The following is a 25978-nucleotide window of genomic DNA, read 5'->3' as shown; positions in this document are numbered from 1 at the left end:
CCACAGGCCGGAGGCCGGGCACCTGAGGCTTGTAGTTAGAGACCCCGGAGCTTGGCGTCTTGTTTCCTGTTAGATCCGCCTCGTCCAGAATGTTCCCTCCCTGTCCACCCCAGGCTGCCGCCGACGCGGGCCCAGGCAGGGGCTTTGCCTCTCGGCCCCTCCCGGCCCTGCAGGCACAGGGCCGCCTCCCTCCCTCCTGACTTCCTGCTCCTCCTCTGGTGAGCGGACAATGCCAGACCTGCCCAGGAGCTGCGCCGTGCACAGCGGGAGTTAGGACACGCGCGGCTCGCTGGACGCTCCCCGTGGTGCCGTGCTCTTGGCAGGCTGCACACCGACACTTGCGGGTGAGCAGACGAGCGAGCCTATGTAAGACTTTCCATTGCAAACGTTCCCAGCTACACCGGTCCCACCTCCGGGAGCCGCGGAGGCGTGCGTGCCCGGCTACGCCGGTCCCACCTCCGGGAGCTGCGGAGGCTGCGTGCCCAGCTACGCCGGTCCCACCTCCGGGAGCTGCGAAGGCTGCGTTCCCGGCTATGCCGGTCCCACCTCCGGGAGCTGCGAGGCGTGCGTGCCCAGCTACGCCGGTCCCACCTCCGGGAGCCGCGGAGGCTGCGTGCCCGGCTACGCCGGTCCCACCTCCGGGAGCTGCGGAGGCTGCGTGCCCAGCACAAGTCGTGTGCCAGGAGCCAGATGGGCGTTGTGGTCAGAAACGCCGTTGCAGAACAAACGTCTGTTCCGGCTCGGCAGCTGTCGGCACGTGTGTGCCTGGCTGTCTCCCCTCGAGCTCAGTGGGACGGAGGAGCGCGCACACGCGGCGTTCCGGTGTGCCTGAAGTTCCTTGGAGCTGCCTGGCCTCGCTACAGCAGGGCCGGACCCTGGCAAGCCCTCACAGCCAGTTTGACAACACGTGTTTCCCAGCGAGGGCCGTGTGCGACACACCAGGGAGGCCTTGCGTGTTGGCAGTGTGTTCGGAAGAGCAGGAATCCCGCCAACGTCCACGGCGGGGTCAGACGTTGCGGGGAGTTTCCATGCTGTGTGTGACTTATCACCCCCGTGGGGACAGTCCGGCTCGGCGTTTTGTGACCCCTCACTAAACAAATGCACGGCCGGACGAGCTGGCCAGCGTGGGCTCCTATGACAGCATCGACGCCACACGGGCTGGGCACTCTCGGGAGGAGCCCGGCCCGGCCGTGCTGTGCTGTGGACAGAGCGCCCGGTGACCTCATGGGTGTGTCAGGCTCTGTGGAAACACTGACTGAGCCGCCACCAAGTAAACAGCGCTTTTCCCTGGGAAACTCGATCCCCAACCCCCGAGGGCACGACGGATAAAACTGGAGTTCGGGGGCTAACCTGCCCTGCTTGTGCCCCACTTGCGCCCGTACCGACCATGACACTGGCCCACCGACCCAGCCGAGCTGCGGCACCCTTGTCATCTGAGAGTCGGGCAGACTAGCAGCACCCCTCCCAGGACTCCTGGGCCCCCCGAAATTCCCCGGGTACTCCGCAGAGCAGGTGCTGGGCTCCACGGCGCCCCTACTTCCCTGGCTGTCGTTGGAGGTCCCGTGACAGGGCCCCCCCCCCCCTCCAGGGCCCACAGAGGCTGACTTCCGGCAGGTGAATGTGACGCAGAGCCCAGCGCGGCAAGCGCTCCGCAGGCTCAAGCTCTTGTCCTGCTCTTCCAGGTCGTACCCCGATGAGATCGGACCGAAGCACTGGCCGAGCTCCCGCTTCGCCCACGTCATGAAGCTACGACAGGCAGCCCTTCGAACTGCGAGGGAGAAGTGGTCGGACTACGTTCTGGTAAAGGCAGACGTTTGCTTTCTTGACGGCTGCCACCCAGGATGGGCCCAGGTCGGGTTCCAGACCCAGCCGCGCGGGGCAAGCGGAACAACCGCCGGTTCAGGCGCTGCCGCCGCTGCTAAGGGCCCATGGGGAGACGCTGGGGGCTTCACACTGGGAGCCTGGAGCTCCCCTCGGGCCGCCTCCTGACACGCGTGTCGGGGCCTGGAGCTCCCCTCGGGCCGCCTCCTGACACGCGTGTCGGGGGCCTGGAGCTCCCCTCGGGCCGCCTCCTGACATGCGTGTTGGGAGCCTGGAGCTCCCCTCGGGCCGCCTCCTGACACGCGTGTCGGGGGCCTGGAGCTCCCCTTGGGCCGCCTCCTGACACGCGTGTCGGGGCCTGGAGCTCCCCTCGGGCCGCCTCCTGACACGCGTGTCGGGGCCTGGAGCTCCCCTCGGGCCGCCTCCTGACATGCGTGTTGGGAGCCTGGAGCTCCCCTCGGGCCGCCTCCTGACACGCGTGTCGGGGCCTGGAGCTCCCCTCGGGCCGCCTCCTGACACGCGTGTCGGGGCCTGGAGCTCCCCTCGGGCCGCCTCCTGACACGCGTGTCGGGGGCCTGGAGCTCCCCTCGGGCCGCCTCCTGACACGCGTGTCGGGGGCCTGGAGCTCCCCTCGGGCCGCCTCCTGACACGCGTGTCGGGGGCCTGGAGCTCCCCTCGGGCCGCCTCCTGACACGCGTGTCGGGGGCCTGGAGCTCCCCTGGGAACGCGTGGCTGGCACGGGTGACTGCAGAGGCGCCGAGCGTCCCCAGCGTCGTGCGGGGAGCAGACTGCAGCAGTGCGGGTGGCACCGCCCGCGGTAAGAATGAGTGCCGCTGATTTGTTTGGCAAAACGTGAGGGTGCTGCAGACCCTTGGGCGTGGACGTCAAGATGCTCAGGTTGGTGGAAAGCACTGAAACCCACAGTTTTCTCCTGACTTCGCCGTTTTCATGAGCTACGGACGACCCCTTGCATGCGGGGATTTCAACTGTTTTTGCGTCAGACAAATTTATCTCTGAAGTATGTTTTCCGTATGTGCACATAACGTAAGCCTCTCGTAGCGTTTCTGAAGGTGCAGTTCGGCGTGGTGGTTTCTGTTTTAGGCCAGAACCTGTCGTTACCACGTCTCTGTAAATGAATCCGTGGGAACATGGACTTAGCATGGGCTGTGTCTTCATTGCTTGGTGAGGTTGGATAAAGCACTGGAGAGGGCTGCTCCTTGTAACCTTGGACGTGGCGCTGTGCCGTGCGTCTGGCCACTCTGGCCACTGCCGTAGGACCCTGTGCCTGCTGGGCCCTCGTGAGAGGGTTGGGGGTGGGGTGGGCTGCAGGGGGTGGGAGCCATGCGCTTCTTGCAATGAAACCAGCCACGGCCGCACCAGCTCCTCGCTCGGCTCCTCAGGCAGAGCCGAGCATGTGGCAGTGGGAGCGCGGCCCCGGGTCTGATGAGCCCGTCACTGAGCGCGGTCCCGGGTCTGATGAGCCCCGTCACTGAGCGCGGTCACGGGTCCGGATGAGCCCCGTCACTGACCGCGGTCCCGGGTCTGATGAGCCCGTCACTGAGCGCGGCCCCGGGTCTGATGAGCCCGTCACTGAGCGCGGTCATGGGTCTGATGAGCCCGTCACTGAGCGTGGCCCCGGGTCCGGATGAGCCCCCGTCACTGAGCGCGGCCCCAGGTCTGATGAGCCCCCGTCACTGAGCGCGGTCATGGGTCTGATGAGCCCGTCACTGAGCGCGGTCATGGGTCTGATGAGCCCGTCACTGAGCGCGGCCCCGGGTCCGGATGAGCCCCCGTCACTGAGCGCGGCCCCGGGTCTGATGAGCCCGTCACTGAGCGCGGTCGCGGGTCTGATGAGCCCGTCACTGAGCGCGGTCCCGGGTCTGATGAGCCCGTCACTGTGTGCGGCCCCGGGTCTGATGAGCCCGTCACTGAGCGCGGCCCCGGGTCTGATGAGCCCCCATCACTGAGCGCGGCCCCGGGTCTGATAAGCCCGTCACTGAGCGCGGTCCCGGGTCTGATGAGCCCGTCACTGAGCGCGGCCCCGGGTCTGATGAGCCCGTCACTGAGCGCGGCCCCGGGTCTGATGAGCCCCCGTCACTGAGCGCGGCCCCGGGTCTGATGAGCCCCCGTCACTGAGCGCGGCCCCGGGTCTGATGAGCCCGTCACTGAGCGCGGCCCCGGGTCTGATGAGCCCGTCACTGAGCGCGCCCCGGGTCTGATGAGCCCGTCACTGAGCGCGGCCCCGGGTCTGATGAGCCCGTCACTGAGCGCGGTCCCGGGTCTGATGAGCCCCCGTCACTGAGCGCGGCCCCGGGTCTGATGAGCCCGTCACTGAGCGCGGCCCCGGGTCTGATGAGCCCCCATCACTGAGCGCGGCCCCGGGTCTGATGAGCCCGTCACTGAGCGCGGCCCCGGGTCTGATGAGCCCGTCACTGAGCGCGGTCATGGGTCTGATGAGCCCCGTCACTGAGCGCGGTCATGGGTCTGATGAGCCCCCATCACTGAGCGCGGCCCCGGGTCTGATGAGCCCGTCACTGTGTGCGGCCCCGGGTCTGATGAGCCCGTCACTGAGCGCGGCCCCGGGTCTGATGAGCCCCCATCACTGAGCGCGGCCCCGGGTCTGATGAGCCTGTCACTGAGCGCGGTCCCGGGTCTGATGAGCCCGTCACTGAGCGCGGCCCCGGGTCTGATGAGCCCGTCACTGAGCGCGGCCCCGGGTCTGATGAGCCCCCGTCACTGAGCGCGGCCCCGGGTCTGATGAGCCCCCGTCACTGAGCGTGCCCCGGGTCTGATGAGCCCGTCACTGAGCGCGCCCCGGGTCTGATGAGCCCGTCACTGAGCGCGGCCCCGGGTCTGATGAGCCCGTCACTGAGCGCGGTCCCGGGTCTGATGAGCCCCCGTCACTGAGCGCGGCCCCGGGTCTGATGAGCCCGTCACTGAGCGCGGCCCCGGGTCTGATGAGCCCCCATCACTGAGCGCGGCCCCGGGTCTGATGAGCCCGTCACTGAGCGCGGCCCCGGGTCTGATGAGCCCGTCACTGAGCGCGGTCATGGGTCTGATGAGCCCCGTCACTGAGCGCGGTCATGGGTCTGATGAGCCCCCATCACTGAGCGCGGCCCCGGGTCTGATGAGCCCGTCACTGAGCGCGGTCCCGGGTATGATGAGCCCCCGTCACTGAGCGCGGCCCCGGGTCTGATGAGCCCGTCACTGAGCCGCCGCGGGCTCCCAGGGATGACTGGTTCCCGCCGTCGTGGCACAGTGCCCGCTGTCCTGGACCCCGGCCCCGGACGTGCCTCCGCCTGACTCTTCCCTCTCCCAGTTCATAGATGTCGACAACTTCCTGACCAACCCACAGACCCTCGGGCTGCTGATGGCAGAAAACAAGACGATCGTGGCGCCCATGCTGGAGTCCCGGGGCCTCTACTCCAACTTCTGGTGCGGGATCACACCTCAGGCAAGTCCCGGCTCGGCAACCCCGCCTCGCTTCCTCCCGCGAGCCCCCCGCGACTGTGTCGCCAGGGCCGGCACCTCCCAGAAGGTAGTGGGGTCAGGACCGACCCCACGATGCCACGGGCATCGATGGTCACCGAGGAGAGACCCACGGGGCTCAGCTCGGGAGCGCGCCGGGATTCGGGCTCCTGCCGCCATTCCAGGACTTTTGTAAAATAATTTCTCATGAGGACACTGTAGGAAAAATCTAGAAATGGTGCAAAGTAAACAAGGCCGAGCACTGTTCACCCGCAGGGCTGTCAGAAAGCCGTCCACACGCCCGTCCGCAGTAACGGTTACCGAGTCACTGTGGCACCCAGGTTCTGCTCTGGTGGCGACCCCCACGGCGGCCTGGATGCTCCCGACGTGAGCCGATTTCCAGGGCGCTGCTGGGAAGTGAGTTACGTGGAGTCTAATGTCTGTGCTCCTCGGTACCTGGCCAGCTCATCCCAAAGCAATCCCGTCATCGCCATGGGGCTCGTGATTCCACAATTCTAGTTAAAGGCGAGTTCCGAGTTCCCATCATCTCCCTTTTCCCTGTGAAGTCTGTGCAGCTGGGGCTCTGTGCCTGCGAGGGCTCGGCGTTGAGTGCGTGATGCTGAGCCGTGTTGTACACGGCACGGGAATGCCGGGTAAAGACGTGCCGGGCAAAGACGTGCCGAGGCTGGGAGTTGCGTGTCGGCTGCAGCCCCGTGGCTGAAGGGCTGGCGTCCGAGACTCCTATTTGGTTTGGTTGAGGTGGAGGAGGCCGGTGCCATGCCGGTCCAGTTGAACAGCTGCCCCGGGAGCCCCTAACTGGCACCTGCCATGTGTGGTGGGAACGCTGCCACCGGGCAGACGGCTTCGGTTTCGCTGATACCGAAGGGAAGGCTGGGTGTAAGTAGCTTCGGGCTGAGCTGCCGCCGCCGCGGCGACCGCTGACGGGGCTTCACGCCACCAACCTGTCCACAGCTTTGCAGAACTCCTCAAGATCTGAGCGTGCGTGCGCCAGTGGTGCCCCGGGGGAGGGTGCTCTCCCGCCACACTACTTCCTGGTCCCCAGAGATGCCGGGTGCGTCTTGTCAGCCCCGCTGGGGAGGCAGGAAGCTGTGGGTACACAGGAGCCCGCGCCGGGCGGTCGGCAGGGCCACACGGTCACGAGTTCGCAGGGCCGCCACGCTCTCCGAGTCCTGTCGTCTCCTTGTCTGCCTTCGTCTTCAAGTGGGAGAAATGCGCTCATTGGTTTTCCACAGCGAAACGGTTCTGGCCCACGTGGCTGGCCACCTCTGCATCTTCTCGGTCTGCTTTGGCTCTGCCGTCCTTGGCGGGCCTGTGCCGGGGCAGCCGCAGCGGCAGCCGGGACTTCATAGGCCCCAGGCCACCCAGGGTTACCCAGATCCGAAAACGCACCCGACACACGTGACCTTGGTGGTGTCCGGTGGGCAAATGGGATTATTTCTGACAAGACGCCGTCCTGCGGGGAGACCCGGCCTCTGCCGTCTGCTGCCTCCCGCCCGGCCCTGCCCGCGGCACTCGGTCAGCCACCATCGCCCTGTGCAGGCAGGACCTAGGGGCTAAGCGGCCCCACGCTAAAGGCTGACCCAAACCTGTAGGGACAGCGGAGAACGGGCTCCCCAGCCCCACCACGCGGTCCCCGCCCCGGCCTGGGACGCGGACGGAGCAGCCCTGCCCTGGTTCCACCCCCGAGGTTCGGCCTGGGCTCTCTGGGGCTCACGTCTTCCAGGTCTTGTGGCTGGGCCTTCTCCCTGTCGCTGGTGGGTGTCGGGGTCAGCTCCGCGGGGATGTTCTCCTTAAGGGGAGGTGCCAGGGGCCGCAGGGCGCAGGCTGGGCACCTGGGCGCCGCGAGGACTTCCTCCCCCACTGAGTGTTGTCCAGCCGGTGCCGGCGGTGCCGACGGTGCCACGGACGCGCCCTCCGGGGAGCCTGCCTCCAATGCTTCCCATTTTCCGGAGGATTTCAGCCGTGGGCGTGGTCAGGTTGTGGTCAGTGCCCCTGGAGCGTGAGGCCGATATTAATAATATTAGCAATAACTATTAATGACAGCACTCGAAGGGGGTCGGGTGCCCAGGGCTGGTCCGGGAGGCAGCCAGGAAGGCAAATGCCCGACACGTGTGGGGAGACCGCAGCTCCACGGGTCTGGGCAGGCACCCACGCTGGAAGACCCCGTGCGCTCTGCGCTGGCCGAGGGATTGGGGTGCCGGCTGCTGTGTGAGGCGCCATTTGACCCCGGGGCCTTGCTCGGTGCTCGGCACAGCTGTAAGCACTTTTCAGGGTTTAGTGGCAACGCCACGGAGCAGACGGGGGAGGAGGCGGGCAGCGAGGTTGAGCCCCAAGCCCAGGCTGAGCAGTGCCGGGCACGGCTGGCAGCTGATGGGGTTGGAACTCGGGGAGTCTGGCCCCAGAACCGCCCCGCCCCCCTTCTCAATACTGAAACTCCGTCGTGACTCAGGAGCCAAGGCCAGGAGCTACGCCGGCACCGGGATCCACTCCGATCCCGGGGCCCTGGGAGTGGCCTTGTCTGTGGGCAGCGTTTGTCGGGCCCAGGGGTGGGTGGGTGTGTGCATGTACGCATGTGCGCCCGTGTGCATGTGCCCATGTGCATGGTGGGGGTGGCACCACCGGGGCTTCTGTGCCAGCAGCCGGCAGAGCCCAGCCCCCATGAGCCCAGCCCCCGCATGCTCTCTGCCAGGGCTTCTACCGGCGGACGCCCGACTACCTGCCGATCCGGGAGTGGAAGCGCACGGGCTGCTTCCCGGTGCCCATGGTGCACTCCACCTTCCTCATCGACCTGCGCAAGGAGGCGTCCGGCAGGCTGGCCTTCTACCCCCCGCACCCTGACTACACCTGGACCTTCGACGACATCATCGTCTTCGCTTTCTCCAGCAGGCAAGCAGGTACCACCCGGCAGTGCCGTGCCCGCACCCTCTGTGCGGCTGTCTGTCGACACCGGGTCCCACTGGGTGGAGCTGCGGGTGGTGGTGATGCTGGGAGCCTGGGAGGTGCACTACGGCGCCCCCGTGCGGCAGCTGTGTGCCATGGGAGTCCCTCTGCTAAGGAGACTGACCGCGCCCCCCCAGGGCCAGACTGTACATTCCCTCTAGGAGGCGCCTGGGCTGCTGGCGTGGTCCCTCGCAGTCCTCAGGACCTGGGCCCCATCCTGCGTGCCCGGAGCTGGGGATTCCCAGACGCCTCTCCCCGGGGTGCACCCCAGCCCTGGAGAGAGAAACGGGGGACACCCAGACGTCAACCCCCGCCCGTCGGCCACGGTTGCAGGACAGCCCCCAGCGATGTGGTGGAGGCGGGGCAGTGGCCTGGAGTGACAGCAGCGACCCTGGGGGGTGGTTTCCCTCCCTCTCCTTTCTCCAAGGGAGGGGCCCGGCCCCCAGGAGGGCTTCCACTGCGATGTTTGCATTTTCCTGAAGCCTCCATCATGGAGCCGAGAGAGTTCCAGTCGCTCCCCGGGTGTGTTTACGGGAGAGCAGCCCACACCGCACTGCCCCTCCTGGAAGGCGGGCACCGGCACCTGCCAGTTGGCCCCGAGTGCCCGGGTCCCGACACTCTGGCCTCACTCCTGTGTGCCGGCCCCCGGCCTGCCCGCAGACGCGGCGTCCCTTCACCTGTCCCCGGATTGGTGCCCGGTGTCGGTCGTACTCTCGGGGGACAGAGGTGTTCTCAATTAGCCTTGATGACACCTCGCCGTGGGCTTAGTTTTATCATCACCTGTGATCCAACACTCGCTCCTGCTCCCCACAGGCTCCTCCCAGAGGGTTCGTTCCATCCGTTCGCTTCTTACAGGTTTGTGAGGATGTCCCTGCGGGAGCCGCCTGGCCCCAGGTGCCCCAGCCGACAGCCCCTCCCCGCCCCCTCCCTTCCTCTCCCTCCACCATCCATGTCGTGGGCAACATCGTGAGACAGCGAGGCCGTGCGTGTCAGAGAATGCCTTCTCGGACCCTCGCCCTGGAGGGCTAGCAGGGCTGGGCATCGTAGCCGCTTTGCACAGAGGCTTTGGAAAGCTAAATGGAAAGGGGGCTCCAGCTGGGGCGACCTAGATACTAAGTCCTGGTGACTCTGCGAGGAGCTGGACGTGAGCCAGGGGCCCAGCCAGGGCGCTCACTCGGTGAAGGCAGAAGTGGCAGTGACTGGCGCTGGCCGGATCCACGCCGCAGGCGGCACAGGCAGGGGACAAAGGCTCTTTTGTGTCCCTGCTGTCCTCGTCGCTGGCAGGAGACAGCCTCGCCTGAACTGGCAGGTGCCCGGCCGGCTGAGGTTGCGTCTGCACGAGACAGGGCAGTCGCCAGGCCGACGCCGCGCTCGGGAAGACACGGGTGCTTTGGAAAGTCGCCGGTGAGACGCGTGGGCACGGGGACCAGGCGTCCTCACGAATTCTTTTCAGCGTGGCGATCCCCGTGGCAGTCAGGCCTGTCCGGTGCCAGACCCGCACGGGGCGGCCGGGGCGCCTGGCTGCGGTGAACGCGAGCCCGGCCCGAGGACCCGGCCCCTGGCGCCGTCCCAGCGCGGTGTCTCCGGAGGGCTGGGAAGGGACGCGGTGTCCCCTGACGACCTTGTTCTGGAAGCTCTGTGTGTGTTGGCGCACTCCCCGTCCGTGCCTGCTGCGGGAGGAAATAAAACCCAGGAGGCTGGGAGAGCCTGGGTTTCCTTTGTTCTGCTCTGGCCCTGCCAGCCCTGCAGGCTTCCTGTTTGCCCGCACATCAAACGCAGGCTCATCCCTCCCCTGGCCCCTGGTTTCCTGCGGACCACTCCAGTTCCGCCCGCTCCCGTCCAAGCCCAGGTGGCGAGCGCGCCATCGCTTCAGGGAGGAAAACCGGGTCTCCTGGGGCTGGGGAGCGGCCCAGCTGCCGTCTCCCCTTCTCGCTAAGGCGTGTTTCCGAGGCTGCAGACAGCCGGTGCCAGTGTCCACGCCGGTGCCAAGCTGCGTGCCGGCCCCAGAGCAGCGCCCTCCCGCGCTGTCCCCGGCGGGCGTTGTCTGATTGTTGGCTGTGTCCCCCGATGTCCCCAGGTGTCCAGATGTACCTCTGCAACCACGAGCACTATGGCTACCTGCCCATCCCCCTGAAGCCCCACCAGACGCTGGAGGAGGACACGGACGACCTCGTCCACGTGCAGATCGAAGCGATGAGTGAGTGACGGGAGCCGGCAGCTCCTGCCCCCTTGCCAGCTGCTCCCCGCCGGCCACTCTCCCCGGGGGACCGAGGTGGGCAGGGCCTTTGCTAAGGGACTTCGTGTCCTGCTGGAGGGCCGGGCACGCAGCAGCCAGGGCGAGAGCGGAGACGTGGCGTGGGGGTGGGCGGGAGCCCTCACTCGGCTGCTCTCCCATGCCGACTGGAGGTAAGCGGCCTCCTCAGCGGGCAGAGGGACGTGGAAGCCCAGGGTTTGGAGCAGCTGCGCCGGGATGGGCAGGGAAGTGTCAGGCACAATGGCAGCGGCCACGGCTCCTGATGCGACAGGCGCCGCGCTGTCCCGCACGTTCCCGAGACCCCGTGGGGCGGTCCCTCAGCCCACAGCAGAGGGGGATGCAGTGTTGAGGCCTGAAGACCGCAGGGCTGCCCCAGGACAGCTCGGGCATAAGCTTTCTCCGTGCTCCCGCCCTCACCCGTGTGTCGCCGTCTCTGGCTCTAGCGTGGAGCACTGCTCTGCTGGGGAGTCGTGGTCTGGTGTCACGGACCCACGGAGCCTGGGGAGGGGCCGCCACGTCCTCCGTCGGCAGGGTGGGGTGAGTGCGTGGGGCGGCGGCGTGGGCCCAGCTGGGAGGCCCCGATGCAGGCCGAGCTCGGACCTCCCCTCTGTGGAAGCCTTGAGTGCAGGAATCTCGGGCTGCAGGTGGGTTCAGTTCACTCCAGGCCGAGGGCAGGAGGAGGGGCTGGGGTGGGCACCGGTGCTGGGCTCCGGCCGGGGGTGGAGAGAGCCCCTCGGACATCACGTGGCAAACGGGCAAGGGACACAGGACGCAGGGACATGGGGACATGGGGACGCAGGGACGTGGGGACGCAGGGACACGGGGACGCGGGGACGTGGGGACATGGGGACGCAGGGACGCGGGAACATGGGGACTCAGGAACATGGGGACGCAGGGACACGGGAACATGGGGACGCAGGGACACGGGGATGTGGGGACGTGGGGATGCAGGGACGCGGGGACGCGGGGATGCAGGGATGCGGGGACATGGGGACGCAGGGACGCGGGGACATGGGGACTCAGGAACATGGGGACGCAGGGACGTGGGGACGCGGGGACGTGGGGACGCAGGGACACGGGGATGTGGGGACGTAGGGATGCAGGGACGCGGGGACGCGGGGATGCAGGGACGCGGGGACGTGGGGATGTGGGGATGCGGGGACGCAGGGACGCGGGGACGTGGGGACGTGGGGATGCGGGGACGTGGGGATGTGGGGACGTGGGGATGCGGGGACGCGGGGACGTGGGGACGCGGGGACGTGGGGACATGGGGACGCGGGGACGCAGGGACGTGGGGACGTGGGGACGCGGGGACGTGGGGACGAAGGGACGCAGGGACGTGGGGATGTGGGGACACAGGGACATGGGGACATGGGGACATGGGGACGCAGGGACGCGGGGACATGGGCATCCGAGCTGCAGCAGCGGCAGCAGGGATGGAGGGGACGCAGTGGAGCAAATGGAACGGGGGCAGAGGACGGAGAAGGGCCAGGCTGCCGGCAGGTGTGCACAGGGAGGCGAGAGAGACCCGCACGTGCAGATGCTCACGTCTGCCAGCGAGTGGAACTGGCCGGGCGCGAGGCAGGGGAGGTTGGACAAGGACGCCGAGCCTCTGCTTTTAGATGGGGTGGGGGGGTGCGTCTTCCCTCCTGCTCCCCTGCACGCAGACTGACTTCCTTCTCATCGCGTTCGTCCGGGACCTGGCCCAGGCCCGCCAGAGAGCAGACGCCCCCACGTCTGTCGGGAGCGATGAGTGATTCGGCGATGGGACCAGGCGCTGGGCCCCAGGGCCCTGTGCCGTCGAGCTGGCCCTTCGGGTCTCGTCTGTGGGTTTCTTTAATGCAGCAGCTGCAGGTGTTGCAGGCCCTGAGGACCAGGGTGCTGACTCACTGCCTGGCACCTGTGGCACCTGTGGCACGTGGCCTGGGGGGAGGCACGTGGTTGGTGCCAGACACGTGAACAAATTTGTGAGTGAGGGGATGACAGCTGCGCTGCCCAGAGTAGCGACATCAGCCCGGGCTCTGTCGCAGCCAACGGTGGGACAACTTCCCGGGGCCTTAACTGTCCACGGAGTGACAGCACCAGGGACCTGGCAGGGTAAGAGGAACAAACCCAGTAAACGTGTCAGCTCCACAGTGAGTGTCCCAGTGCTGTGCCCATGTGCACAGTGACCCATTGCTGTGTGTCCACGTGCACAGTGTCCCAGTGCTGTGTCCACGTGCAGTGTCCCAGTGCTGCGTCCACGTGCACAGTGACCCAGTGCTGTGTCCACGTACACAGTGAGTGTCCCAGTGCTGTGTCCACGTGCACAGTGAGTGTCCCAGTGCTGTGTCCACGTGTACAGTGTCCCAGTGCTGTGCCCACGTGCACAGTGTCCCAGTGCTGTGTCCCACGTGCACAGTGACCCAGTGCTGTGTCCACGTGCACAGTGAGTGTCCCAGTGCTGTGTCCCACGTGCACAGTGACCCAGTGCTGTGTCCACGTGCACAGTGAGTGTCCCAGTGCTGTGTCCACGTGCACAGTGTCCCAGTGCTGTGTCCACGTGCACAGTGAGTGTCCCAGTGCTGTGCCCACGTGCACAGTGAGTGTCCCAGTGCTGTGTCCACGTGCACAGTGAGTGTCCCAGTGCTGTGTCCACGTGCACAGTGAGTGTCCCAGTGCTGTGTCCACGTGCACAGTGAGTGTCCCAGTGCTGTGTCCCCGTGCACAGTGAGTGTCCCAGTGCTGTGTCCACGTGCACAGTGAGTGTCCCAGTGCTGTGCCCACGTGCACAGTGTCCCAGTGCTGTGTCCCACGTGCACAGTGACCCAGTGCTGTGTCCACGTGCACAGTGAGTGTCCCAGTGCTGTGTCCCACGTGCACAGTGACCCAGTGCTGTGTCCACGTGCACAGTGAGTGTCCCAGTGCTGTGTCCACGTGCACAGTGTCCCAGTGCTGTGTCCACATGCACAGTGAGTGTCCCAGTGCTGTGTCCACGTGCACAGTGAGTGTCCCAGTGCTGTGTCCACGTGCACAGTGAGTGTCCCAGTGCTGTGTCCACGTGCACAGTGACCCAGTGCTGTGTCCCCGTGCACAGTGAGTGTCCCAGTGCTGTGTCCATGTGCACAGTGTCCCAGTGCTGTGTCCACGTGCACAGTGAGTGTCCCAGTGCTGTGTCCACGTGCACAGTGAGTGTCCCAGTGCTGTGTCCACGTGCACAGTGAGTGTCCCAGTGCTGTGCCCACGTGCACAGTGAGTGTCCCAGTGCTGTGTCCAGGTGCACAGTGTCCCAGTGCTGTGTCCACGTGCACAGTGTCCCAGTGCTGTGCCCACGTGCACAGTGTCCCAGTGCTGTGTCCACGTGCACAGTGAGTGTCCCAGTGCTGTGTCCATGTGCACAGTGTCCCAGTGCTGTGTCCACGTGCACAGTGACCCAGTGCTGTGCCCACGTGCACAGTGAGTGTCCCAGTGCTGTGCCCACGTGCACAGTGAGTGACCCAGTGCTGTGTCCACGTGCACAGTGAGTGTCCCAGTGCTGTGCCCACGTGCACAGTGAGTGTCCCAGTGCTGTGTCCACGTGCACAGTGTCCCAGGGCTGTGTCCCCGTGCACAGTGAGTGTCCCAGTGCTGTGTCCACGTGCACAGTGAGTGTCCCAGTGCTGTGTGTCCACGTGCACAGTGAGTGTCCCAGTGCTGTGTCCACGTGCACAGTGAGTGTCCCAGTGCTGTGCCCACGTGCACAGTGAGTGTCCCAGGGCTGTGCTCACGTGCACAGTGCGTGTTGCTACTGTCACACCTCCGTTAGCTGCCTGACCGGGTGCTGCCCTGCTGTCGTCCTTGGCTCCCCAGGAGCTGTCCTCTCAGAGTGGGCGGGGCCTAGGAGGGTCTCGGGTCACAGGAGCGAGCGTGCTGTCAGTCACAGATGAGCACAGCTGGGTGATGGGGGTGAACGTCTTGGAGGAGCCTCGTGGCTAAGTCGCCTGTGTCTCACAACCGAGCACCCAGATCCAACTCCTGCCCCAGCTTCGGGGTCCGGGAATGTCGCACAGACCCGGGAGGCAGCGGTGATGGCCCAAGTGACCGGGTCTCTGCTGCCCACACGGGAGCCCTGGACGGAGTTCCGGGCCCTCCGCTCCGGCCACTGCAGGCATTGGGGTGTGGAGCAGCAGTCAGAAAGGACATGTGAGACAAAGCCCCAAGGCTGGGCAGCGCCTGGGCCTGACCGAGGGCCGTGGTGACGCGGTCTCCCCTGGTCACACCTCAGACGTCCTGCAAGGAAGGCGTGCGAGACATCAGACTGGAGCCCCCGGTGGCGCGGGCGGTGGCGCTGGCTGCCCTGCGTCCCCGGTGGAGCCGACAGGCGGGTCCAGGAGCAGGAGCAGGCAGGTGTGGGGGTGTTTCGGCAGCAAAGCCACAGGACGCGCGGAGGTCTGGATGCGAGAGTGACCCCAGGGTTTGGGGCTGGCGCCCCACTTCCCGAGATGGGAGAAGACTCGGGAAAGCTGAGATGTTTGTCAGGCATCCGATAGGGGGCGGGCAGGGGACTGCAGGGTGAGGAGCGTGGAGTTGAGGGAAGAGGCGGCCATCTGCGGACCCTCGGGGAGGCCCTGGGAAGCTGCAGGTGGCGTGAGCTCACGGAGTCGAGAGAGGACGGATCCCCGGGGGCGACAGCCAGCCAGCTGCGGGGAGGACCGGAGGAGTGTTTCCAGGAGCCTGGAGCAGCCGGCAGCCAGGCACAGGAAGGCAGGGGCGAGTCTGCGCTGGCCGTGCGAGAGCCCCTCACTGCAGCCCCGGGGCCCCAGCCCCAGGGAGCCAGGGAGCCGGTGGGAAGGAGAGAGGGGGAGGGGAGTGGAGGCGGGACCGTGGCCCTCAGGGCAAGAGCGACGGTGGATCTGTCTGTATCGCGGCTTGTGTGAGACCACTAGAGCAGGTTTCCATGCTGAGGAGAGGGGCCCAAGTGAGAGCCGTGCTGCCCCTGTGGATGGAGGTGGCACCTGCGGGGACAGGTGCGCCCGGGAGGCGCACAGCAGGTGGGGTCCGAAGGCAGCTCTAAGCTGACCCTGAATATCTTCCCCGGGCAGGAGCAGCCCAGGTGTGGGCTGGGAAGAGACGCTGACGGTTTCGGGAGAAAGAGGGACAGTGAACAGAGCAGGTCACTCAGGGGTGGGCGAGCGAGCTGGCCACGGAAGCTCCGTGGCGTTGTCTGACATCAGCTGTGACTCATGGGAAAATGCGGTTCAAGCCGGGTCTTATCGGGCGAGATCCGGGGAAGGGAGCCGGGAGTCTCCCGAGGCAGTGGTTGGGTTACAAAGCGTAGGCAGGAGTCCGAGGTCAGAGCGAGGACGCGGCGTGGTCACAGGCGGACGGCGCTGAGCCCATCCCCCTGCAGGAACTCGCTCCCTGTGCTTCGGGAGCCGCGCAGAGACTGGCAGGCGCCAGAGCCTGTGGGCGGGAGGGGTGCAAATGTGGAGGAGGCCCTGGCCCCGGCGACAGCTCTCAGACACCTGCCCCCAGTGCCAAGGCTTTGCGGCAACAGCGTCGCAGGCAGCTTCCCAAGGGCGCTGGGTCCCACGCCGAGCCCCTGTCTGCCGGGCCGGGCCCGGGAAGCATGGGGGTTGGGCTTGGTCTCGTTTCCTCTGTGAGACCAAACGTCCATGAGAGGAGCAGAGCCGCGTGGGAGGGGACTGGATGCCGGAAGTGTTTTGTTTTTTGTTTTTTAACAGATAGAGTTAGTGAGAGAGAGAGACAGAGAGAAAGGTCTTCCTTCCGCTGGTTCACCCCCACAAATGGCTGCTACGGCTGACGCTGTGCCGATCCGAAGCCAGAAGCCAGGTGCTTCCTCCTGGTCTCCCATGGGGTGCAGGGCCCAAGCACTTGGGCCATCCTCCACTGCACTCCCTGGCCACAGCAGAGAGCTGGCCTGGAAGAGGAGCAACCGGACAGAACCTGGCGCCCATATGGGATGCCGGCGCCGCAGGCGGATGATTAACCAAGTGAGCCACGGCGCCGGCCCCAGGACAAGGAAGTTTGTTTTGACAAGGGGAGGCCTCGGAACGGGCGACACAGGGCAGGCGTTTGGCCCCATGGTGAAGCTGCCGCTTGGGACGCCTGCACCGCATGTCAGGGCGCCTGGCCCGAGTCCCGGCTCCTCTACTCCTGATCCGGCCTCCTGCTCGTCCATCCTGGGAGCCAGCAGGGGAAGGGTCCCCGCCACCCACAGGGGAGACCCGGAGTGAGTTCTGGGCTCCCGACCTCAGCCTGGCTCAGCCCGGGCTGCTGCAGGCATTTGAGGAGTGAATTGGCAGATAGGGGATCTCGCCCTCTCTCCCTGTCTCCCTCTCTCTCTGTCTGTCTCCCTGTCTCTCTCCCTCTCTCCCTCTCTCCCTGTCTGTCTCCCTGTCTCTCTCCCTCTCTCCCTGTCTGTCTCCCTCTCTCTCCCTCTCCCTGTCTGTCTCCCTCTCTCCCTCTCTCCCTGTCTCCCTGTCTCCCTCTCTCCCTGTCTCCCTGTCTCCCTCTCTCCCTGTCTGTCTCCCTCTCTCCCTCTCTTCCTCTCTCCCTGTCTCCCTCTCTCTCTCTCTCCCTGTCTGTCTCCCTCTCCCCCTCTCTCCCCTCCCCCCCCCCTCCCCCTCTCCCCATGAGTGTTTGGAAGCCGTTACAGCAGCTCAGGCATGGGTGAGGCCCTGGCGAGGGCGGCTGCAGACCACAGTGCTGGGGTCCGACCCTGAGGGCAGCGTCTCGGGTCCTTTCCGGGCGTGGTTGGGCCGGGTGAGCAGCCGAGGACCCAGCCCCGCTGCCGGCGCCGGTGGCTGCCCAGGCCCAGCCCTGGTGTGGGGCAGCGAGGTGCTGAAGGGCCCAGCTCGGCCAGCCCTGTGACCCAGGAACTTGCTGGAGCCTCTGTTTCCTGAGTTCAGAGGAGACAGAGCCCCGGGTACGTGTGGGGTAGATGCGGCTGCACAGACGCCACGGGTGTGGAGGCGGGGCCTCCGTAAAACAGCGTCATCCCTGTCCCTACACCACTAGGCCAACCAGGGCCAGCGACGCCTCCCAAGTCCGTGGACACGGTCTCCATAACTGCCGTGGTCGCTGTCCCTACACCGGGAGACCAACCAGGGCCAGCGATGCCACCCACGTCCGTGGACACGGTCTCCATAACTGCCGTGGTCCCTGTTCCTACACCGGAAGACCAACCAGGGCCAGCGAGGCCTCCCACGTCCGTGGACACGGTCTCCATAACTGCCGTGGTCGCTGTCCCTACCCCGGAGACCAGCCAGGGGCCAGCGATGCCGCCCACGTCCGTGGACACGGTCTCTATAACAGCCGTGGTCGCTGTCTCTACACCGGAGACCAACCAGGGCCAGCGACGCCTCCCACCCACGTGGTGACGGGTTTTGAGCGTTGGAGTCGGCCATGAGCCCACCCAGAAGCCGGGAAACTCGACCAAGTCAGACCCCTCCCACCATTTCCTGTTTCCCTCCGGCTCAGTGGCAGAAGCCAGGTGCACGTGGCTTTTAGGAGCCGGCCCCATGCGGCGCTCTGGGGCCCTGGTCCGGCGAGCGCGCGGCCGCCCGTGTTCGATGGAAGCCGGCTCTGGCTGACACGCTAGTGCCACTCAGGCCGTGGAGACCGGCAGCGTAGCTGGAACTCACGGCTCCCCGCGGCCCAGCGCCCGAGCAGGGAGGGCTGGCCGGCCCCTCCGGCCTCCACTCATTCCTCACACTGTCTTAAAAACCGCGTGTTGATGCTGAAGGGAACCGACGGGGTGCTCGGTGGAGCAGAGGGCCTGGGCTGTGGGCACCCCTCCAGCCTGCCGGGGTCAGGGGAGAGGTCACTCACAGGCCCGCCCCCGTGTGGCCTGCGACCCCTACTCGCTGCCCCTGGAATGGCACCCTCTTTGCTCAGAGGTGAGAGTGGACGCCCGGACTCTGACATCTCTGGGAAGCCTGGGGTGCCCAGGCCAGGGCCTCTGCCCGTGTGAGCAGGAGGGCGAAGGCTTGCTGGGCTGCCAGGCGGCGCCTGAGCACCCTGCTTCCCAGGAGGCCGTGTGTCCCCGTCTGGTGCCCGCGTGCGCTGGCCCAGCGTTCCAGGTCACTTGCCCACCTCAGCGTGGTGCCGTCGCCCTGGGGTGGGGCTGGGATGAGGGAGGCACCAGCAGCAGCGGTACATCTGGAAAGCCCTGTGGCCTTGGCGAACCCCACGGTCAAGGTGCAATGTCCTCTCCTGCACTGGATGGAGGTGGACGCTGGGGACAGGACCGGCCACCCTGGGAGTTCACGACGCCCGCGTTCCAACCGCCCTTTTCCACCTTTAAAGTAGGCACTGGCCCGCGTGGCTGCCGAACAACTCCGGTGTCGGGGATGCGCACCCTCCGCCAGGGGCCTCCCCGTGGCTCTGTCCCGTGGCCTGCGGCTCCCCTTGCCTGGCTGGGGTCAAAGCAGTCCCAGACTGACGATTCTGGATGCGTAGAGAGCACGCGTCCCAGGAAAACCCTGGCCTGCCTCCAGCTCTCGTTACGGGCCTGGTGGGGGCAGTCCCTGAGAGTCCGCAGGCGCCCCCAAACCTGCAGACGCTCGAGCCCCTCGTATAGCCCCAGGTGGGTGGCACGTGGCCGGCACCGTCCCACGTCCTGAATGCCACTCGGGGCCGTGTGAACGGTTTAGGCTGCGTCGCTGGGGAGCGAGGACAAGAACGTCCCGTGCGTCCCCAGCACAGACACCGCTCCCCTCAAAGGCTGCTCCGTCCACTGTGGCCATGGGGCCGGGGACGTGGGGCAGCTGTGAGGGCGGAGCGTGCTCGAGGCGCCGGCTCCCCTGCTCCCCGGGGATGCTCTGCGTGCAGGCCCTGCGGGTGGGACCCGTTGTCCTGACGTGACCGTGCAGAAGCGGGCTTAAGAATCCCCCAGCCCTGCCAGGCTTTCCCCAGCCCAAGGTCGGACCAGGCGTCCTGCTCCAGAGCCCTCCCCGGCCCACCACCCTCTCCCCCACACGCTCGTACGTGGGGCGAACACAGAGCCGGGCCCTGAGCGGGGGCTCCCGGGGCAGTGCCCCGACCCCGACTCCTGCCTCGGACCCACGGTTCACGAGCGCTTTGCCGTCTTGTCTTGCAGTTGACGGCCCTCCGATGGAGCCCTCCCAGTTCGTGTCCGTGGTCCCCAGATACCCAGACAAGATGGGATTTGATGAGGTAGGCCTGGGCTGCGGGGGAGGAGCAGGGGCACGCGTGTGTGCAGCTGGCCCGTGAGCCTGAGCACGCGTCTGGGAGCCGCGCGGGCACTGAGGTCCTGGGGAAAGGCCCGGGGTTCGGCTCCGTCTCGGCTCCCTCTTCTGCGGGGGAGGTTCGTGGTCGAGAGCGTTCGTCGGTCGGTCGGAGAGGGTGCTGCTCGGGTGTAACCTGCGCTCGGCACTGCCCACGAGCGGATTTTGCCGTGGTTGTCGAGGCCGTGGGAGCTGGCAGCCCTGGGCTGGATGCCGCGAGGGGGCACGGGTGGAGGCCGTGCCAGGGCTCTGGGTTGGCCGTCTGTCACCCACAGGGAGGGCCGGGGGCAGAGCTGAGAGCACTGAGAATGGGGTTAACGGGAGCTGCTTGCAAACCCGGGCCTCCCCTCAGGCGGGGATGGGTGCATGTGCGTGTGCGTGTACACGTGTGTGCATGAGATGGACTGTAACGGCGGAGGGGATGGAGCGGGAACGCACGGAGCTGCCGTCCTGGCCACAGGCTCCCTGGGTCCGTGGCAGGGCCAGGACGCAGCGCCCTGGCACCTGGAGGTCCTGCCACTGGCACCCAGCGCCTGAGCGAGAACTGGGGGTGCGCCCCGGCAGGCCGGTGCTCCGTGCCGCGGCGTGGTCCTGGAAGAGGCCCTGCCGTGCGTACTGAAGACCCACCCAGCCCCCACGTAGCTGCAGGAATCGGGGTTCCTTCTGTGGCGTGGGCGGGAACCAGACTTCCGGGTGACTGAGGGTCTTCGGGAACGTTCAGCAGGAGAGAGTGCTCGGCTCTGGCCCCGGGAGGAGAGCAAACCACACGGCAGAACCAGGGCCTTCCCGCCAAGCCTCGTCCCAGAGGACGCGGTGTGGGGCCTGGGCCCCTCCTGGTCCCCATGGAAGATGCTGGCTCCGGGCGGGGACACCGGCCCGGGCGGTGCTTCCTCAAGCTTGGGTGAGCATGTCTGTGCACAGCAGAGCGACACTGGGCCACGTTTAGCTGTGCCTCTCTGCCCCCGAGGGCCGTGAGGCCGCGGTTGTTAGCCTACGCAGCCTGGCAGGGGCAGGGACTGCTCTGTGGGTCCCTGAGGTCTCGCACATGGCTGCTCTCCGGGCTGTGTCTGTGTGTGTGTGGTTTGATTTGGCTTGGTTCTCCCCGAGTGACCCCAGGTGGCCCCAGGTCTACCCTGCAGGGAATGAGGACATGCCCCTTCCGTCCCCTGGGAGAGGGAAGGTGGACGTGGCCCTGGAGGAGAGGGAGGGTGGACGTGGCCCTGGGAGAGGGAGGGTGGACGTGGCCTTGGAGGAGAGGGAGGGTGGATGTGGCCCTGGGAGAGAGGGAGGGTGGACGTGGCCCTGGAGGAGTGGGAGGGTGGACGTGGCCCTGGGAGAGGGAGGGTGGACGTGGCCCTGGAGGAGAGGGAGGGTGGACGTGGCCCTGGGAGAGGGAGGGTGGACGTGGCCCTGGAGGAGAGGGAGGGTGGACGTGGCCCTGGAGGAGAGGGAGGGTGGACGTGGCCCTGGAGGAGAGGGAGGGTGGATGTGGCCCTGGAGGAGAGGGAGGGTGGACGTGGCCCTGGAGGAGAGGGAGGGTGGACGTGGCCCTGGGAGAGGGAGGGTGGACGTGGCCCTGGAGGAGAGGGAGGGTGGACGTGGCCCTGGAGGAGAGGGAGGGTGGACGTGGCCCTGGGAGAGGGAGGGTGGACGTGGCCCTGGAGGAGAGGGAGGGTGGATGTGGCCCTGGAGGAGAGGGAGGGTGGACATGGCCCTGGAGGAGAGGGAGGGTGGACGTGGCCCTGGAGGAGTGGGAGGGTGGACGTGGCTCCACACTACGGTTCTGAGCGTGCCAGGAGAGCCAAGCCCGCCCAGGTCTGCAAACGAGGAAGTCGCCAGGCAGGCCAGTAGTCCCCTCAGCGATCACATTAACAAAACGAGTATCCAGCTGGGTCAACAGTGGTGTGACAGAACCACCAGGCCCTCAGCACTGCCTACTGCCCCAGAGGACGCTGAGGTACTCAGCACTCAGTACTGCCTGCCGCCCAGTCACAGGATTTCTTGTGGGTACTTAGCACTCAGCACTGCCTGCAGCCCCAGTCACAGGACTCCTGTGGGGTACTCAGCACTCAGTACTGCCTGCCACCCAGTCACAGGATTTCTTGTGGGTACTTAGCACTCAGCACTGCCTGCAGCCCCAGTCACAGGACTCCTGTGGGGTACTCAGCACCTAGCACTGCCTGGTGCCCCAGAGGACTCTGAGGTACTCAGCACTCAGCACTGCCTGCTGCCCAGTCACAGGACTTCTGTGGGGTACTCAGCACTCAGTACTGCCTGGTGCCCCAGAGGACTCTGAGGTACTCAGCACTCAGCACTGCCTGCTGCCCAGTCACAGGACTTCTGTGGGGTACTTAGCACTCAGCACTGCCTGCTGTCCTAGAGGACTCTGAGGTACTCAGCACTCAGCACTGCCTGGTGCCCCAGAGGACTCTGAGGTACTCAGCACTCAGCACTGCCTGCTGCCCAGTCACAGGACTTCTGTGGGGTACTTAGCACTCAGAACTGCCTGCTGCCCCATCACAGGACTTCTGTGGGGTACTTAGCACTCAGCACTGCCTGCTGCCCAGTCACAGGACTTCTGTGGGGTACTCAGCACTCAGTACTGCCTGGTGCCCCAGAGGACTCTGAGGTACTCAGCACTCAGCACTGCCTGCTGCCCAGTCACAGGACTTCTGTGGGGTACTCAGCACTCAGTACTGCCTGCTGCCCCATCACAGGACTTCTGTGGGGTACTTAGCACTCAGAACTGCCTGCTGCCCCATCACAGGACTTCTGTGGGGTACTTAGCACTCAGCACTGCCTGCTGTCCTAGAGGACTCTGAGGTACTCAGCACTCAGCACTGCCTGCTGCCCAGTCACAGGACTTCTGCGGCAGCACCTCCTGCTCCCCGGTCACTTCTTCGTGCAGGATTTAAAATCCAGTAGAAATGAGTTTTTGTCACGGTAGCCGAGACCCTCGTAAAACAGGGAATCCATGCGTGGCCCCAGATGCATGGCCCGGTGCGGCCGAGCGCCAGGCTGGTGACAGGGGCGCGCCCTCGAGTCTGGCCACAGTGGGTGCAGTCTTGGGCCCCGTGAGACGAGCTGGTTGAACTCCTTTTTGGCTGGGGGGGTATCGGCCGCAGACGCCGGCTGTGTGCCTGCCTCCCACGCGCCCCGCTCGGCAGACGGGAGGACTCGGTCGCCCGCCTGGCTCGGGGTTTCTGACGTTGCCGTGCCGGGCAGCTGAGCTTGGGGGCCTGGGTTCACCCCCAGAACCAGCGTGCTGCTGCTTGCGGCCAGAGGCCATGGAGAGGCCCGGGCTTGCCCATGGCAGCCGCAGCACCGGGCCCGGGGGACACCCGGGTATGGTCAGCACGGGCTGCCACGAGGCGGCCTCACAGCACAGGTGGGGCAGCCGGCAGGAACTCGGGGCCCAGCCTTCCTGGGGCAGTGGGGTGCACCTGCCGCGGGCCTGCACGCGCCAGCAGGTGTCCGACGTGCACAGGACGCCTCTGGCCCACCCCTGCTTCGCCGAGGGCAGGACCCCCAGCCCTTGACTTCTCTCTGGAACCTCCCTGCCTGCCTGGGGGGGCCTCGGGCAAGCCGATGGCTGCAGCTGCCACCCTGGCACTTGGGTTTGGCACCTCTGACCCTGTGACATCCAGCCGGTGGACGTAGGTTACGCTGACCCCGATGGGTAACACGCAGGAGCCGGGGCCACTGTCGCCCCAGTTTTACGGAGGCGAAAGCTGAGGCGCAGGGACTGGCCAGGGCAGTCGGCGGCATCGGGGCTCCGTGCGCCAGACTTCCGCCATTTCCCAAGCTGCCTCCCGCCGCCCGTGTTGTGTGTGGGGTTCGTTCACCTGTGGCCTCTTGGGGCGCCGGGGCCCTGCCCGTGCTCCACGCCGGCACGGGCCTGGAGTGACCGCTCCTCTCCCTCTCCCTCCCGGCTAGATCTTCATGATCAACCTCAAGCGCAGGCAGGACAGGCGGGGCCGGATGCTGCGCACGCTGTACGAGCAGGAGATCGAGGTCAAGGTGGTGGAGGCCGTGGACGGGAAGTGAGTGGCGCCCCCTGCAGGGGCGGGGAAGTGGGCGTGGCATGTCTCCGCCGCGACGGTCAGTCCTGGGTGGGCCTGAAGACGCGTGGGCCACACTTTGAGAGATTTATTTATTTAGAAGTCAGTTAGGTCTTCCCTCCCCTGGTTCACTCCCCAAAGGGCCCACAGCCAGCCGGGAGCCAGGATCGCCATCCAGGTCTCCCACAGGTGGCAGAGCCCATGCGCTTGGGCCATCTTTCATTGCTTTCCCAAGTTCCACAGCAGGGAGCTGGATGGGACGTGGAGGAGCTGGGACGCGAACAGGCGCTCCTGTGGGATGCGGTGTCACGTTTGGTGGCTCACCCTCCTGCCCCACAGCCACACTTCTACGACAGCCACGGGCCACAGGCCATCTGACGTTGATGGCCACAGGAACCATCCACGTTGGTTCCCCACGCAGAGCGGGCCCGAGGTCCACTCAGCAGCCGGGGGTCTCTGGCCCCCTTGCTCTGGGTGTGATTGCCTCGTCTCCAGGGTCCTGCGGTGTGCTGTGCTCAGAGCCGGCGTGGGCCGGTGTGAAACTCCGGCAACCTGCGGAGAATGAAGGGGAACTCGTGCCGAGGTCTCCGCAGGCTGCGGGTGAGGCGCCCGCGCCGACCTTGGCGGCCACTTTCCCGGAAGAAGGCAGGAAAGTGCTGGCCGCCGGTCCGACTCCTCCCGTGGATTCTGTGGTGGCTGTTTGGTTCTGTTTGCTTGGCGCTGCCATCCGGCACCCTGAAGTGCTTCGGGGCATAGATTTTCACAAGGCGCGGGTGTCCGTGGCCAGTGTTCACGTGGGACCCGAGTGGCTTCGCTTCCGTGGGCACACTGCCAGCCGGGGGTGACGGACACGGCTGCACAGTCCCGGTGCCTCCCTCAGAGTCCAGCAGCGGTGCCGAGAGGGCGCTCCCTGAGCCCCTTGCAGAGCGGGGACTGGCTCGGGCTCTGCATTACAGAGCCTCAGGGTGGCGCTGGTGTGGGGGTGGCCCTGGTAAGTTCGTCTCGAACACAGCCAGGGCTACAATGACCCTGGGGAGATTAGTTTTTCTGGAGCAAAGTTTGTCTGGCAGCCTTGTTCTGGGCCGTGGCAGCCGTGGCAGCCGTGGCACTGGTTCAGGTGGCCCCCAGAGCCCCACCCCACCCCCAGACGTGGCCCCCAGGACACCCTGTGTGCGTCCCAGACCCACGTCCCTGACCAGGCATGGAATTCACAAGCTCCTGCACCTCCCACTTCCGTGCCGGCGCCCACGGAAGCACAGAAGCCTTTCTTTCACCCTGAGGACCCCAGGTTAGCTCTGGTGCCTGCCGGTTGTGCCTGGGGTGTCGTATCTCGGGCTCCTTCTTCACGTCCGAAGTCACAAGCAGCCACCCCCGGGCTTGCTCCGAGAGCCCTGTGGTTTCGTCTCTTACTCCGGTCTCTGAGCCGTGGTCAGCTGCCTGCCGGGTCTGGTCAGGGCAGGGGTCCAGTTGTCCCGCGTCACGTGCGCAGAGGCCTGTTCCCGGCCGGTTGTCGTCTCGCCCTTGACCTAGACGTGGGCTTGGCTTCTGAGCTCTGGGCTGCGCTCGGCTGCTCTGTCCGTCCCAAGCCGGGGCCTTCTGGGCAAGCAGGGAGGCACGGGCCGCACAGCTGGACTCTGTTCTGCTCCCTTGCGTTTCCATGCGGGTTTTAGGATCAGCCAGTGAATCCGCACACGCACAGCCGCCGGAATTCCACCTGTGGACCCTCCGGCCAGCCCGGTTCCGCAGCTGTCTCCCTGGAGCGCGGCCGCCTGGAGCTGGCAGGCTGTGTGCTTCGCCGTTCTGCAGGTGTCCGTCAGGCCCAGTGTCACGGCACTGCCCCTCGTTCTGTCCCTTGTCAAGTGTCCGTCATTCGCTTCTTGTCCTTGTGAAGACTTCTGGTTTCTGATCAGAGTGACTCTAACTCTTCCATTGCTTCGAATGACGTTTTCAGCGTAAAGTCTCGCATGGATTCATTCAGTTTATTCCTTAGCATTCTAGTCTTCCTGAGGCTGTGGCGATGCAACTGCTTCCTTCGTTCTGTTTGCAGACTGCTCACTGCTAAATGCATGGAACACACGTGACGTTTGTGTCATTTCCCTGTGTCCTCCAAGCTTGCTGGACTCATCCATCATTCCTGGTGTGTGCACGTGTGTGGGCATGTGTGTATGTGTGTATGCACATGT

At 66.2% G+C, this 25978-nt stretch overlaps 1 protein-coding gene across 2 annotated transcripts in view; it reads left to right on the top strand.

Annotated features, from left to right (window-relative positions):
• The window catches only part of COLGALT2 (collagen beta(1-O)galactosyltransferase 2), an 83257-nt gene that overhangs the window by 46641 nt on the left and 10638 nt on the right, over positions 1-25978 (top strand). For both annotated transcript variants that reach the window (XM_062211228.1, XM_062211227.1), the window contains exons 3-8: positions 1683-1800; positions 5141-5275; positions 8000-8204; positions 10328-10447; positions 19587-19663; positions 23671-23777. In XM_062211228.1, the coding sequence (XP_062067212.1) occupies positions 1683-1800; positions 5141-5275; positions 8000-8204; positions 10328-10447; positions 19587-19663; positions 23671-23777 (762 nt within the window). The remainder of the gene's footprint in view (positions 1-1682; positions 1801-5140; positions 5276-7999; positions 8205-10327; positions 10448-19586; positions 19664-23670; positions 23778-25978) is intronic.

The sequence above is a fragment of the Lepus europaeus genome, chromosome 14 (assembly GCF_033115175.1).
Source record: "Lepus europaeus isolate LE1 chromosome 14, mLepTim1.pri, whole genome shotgun sequence".
In the NCBI taxonomy this organism is placed as follows: domain Eukaryota; kingdom Metazoa; phylum Chordata; class Mammalia; order Lagomorpha; family Leporidae; genus Lepus; species Lepus europaeus.
This window is presented reverse-complemented; position numbering and strand designations above follow the sequence as displayed.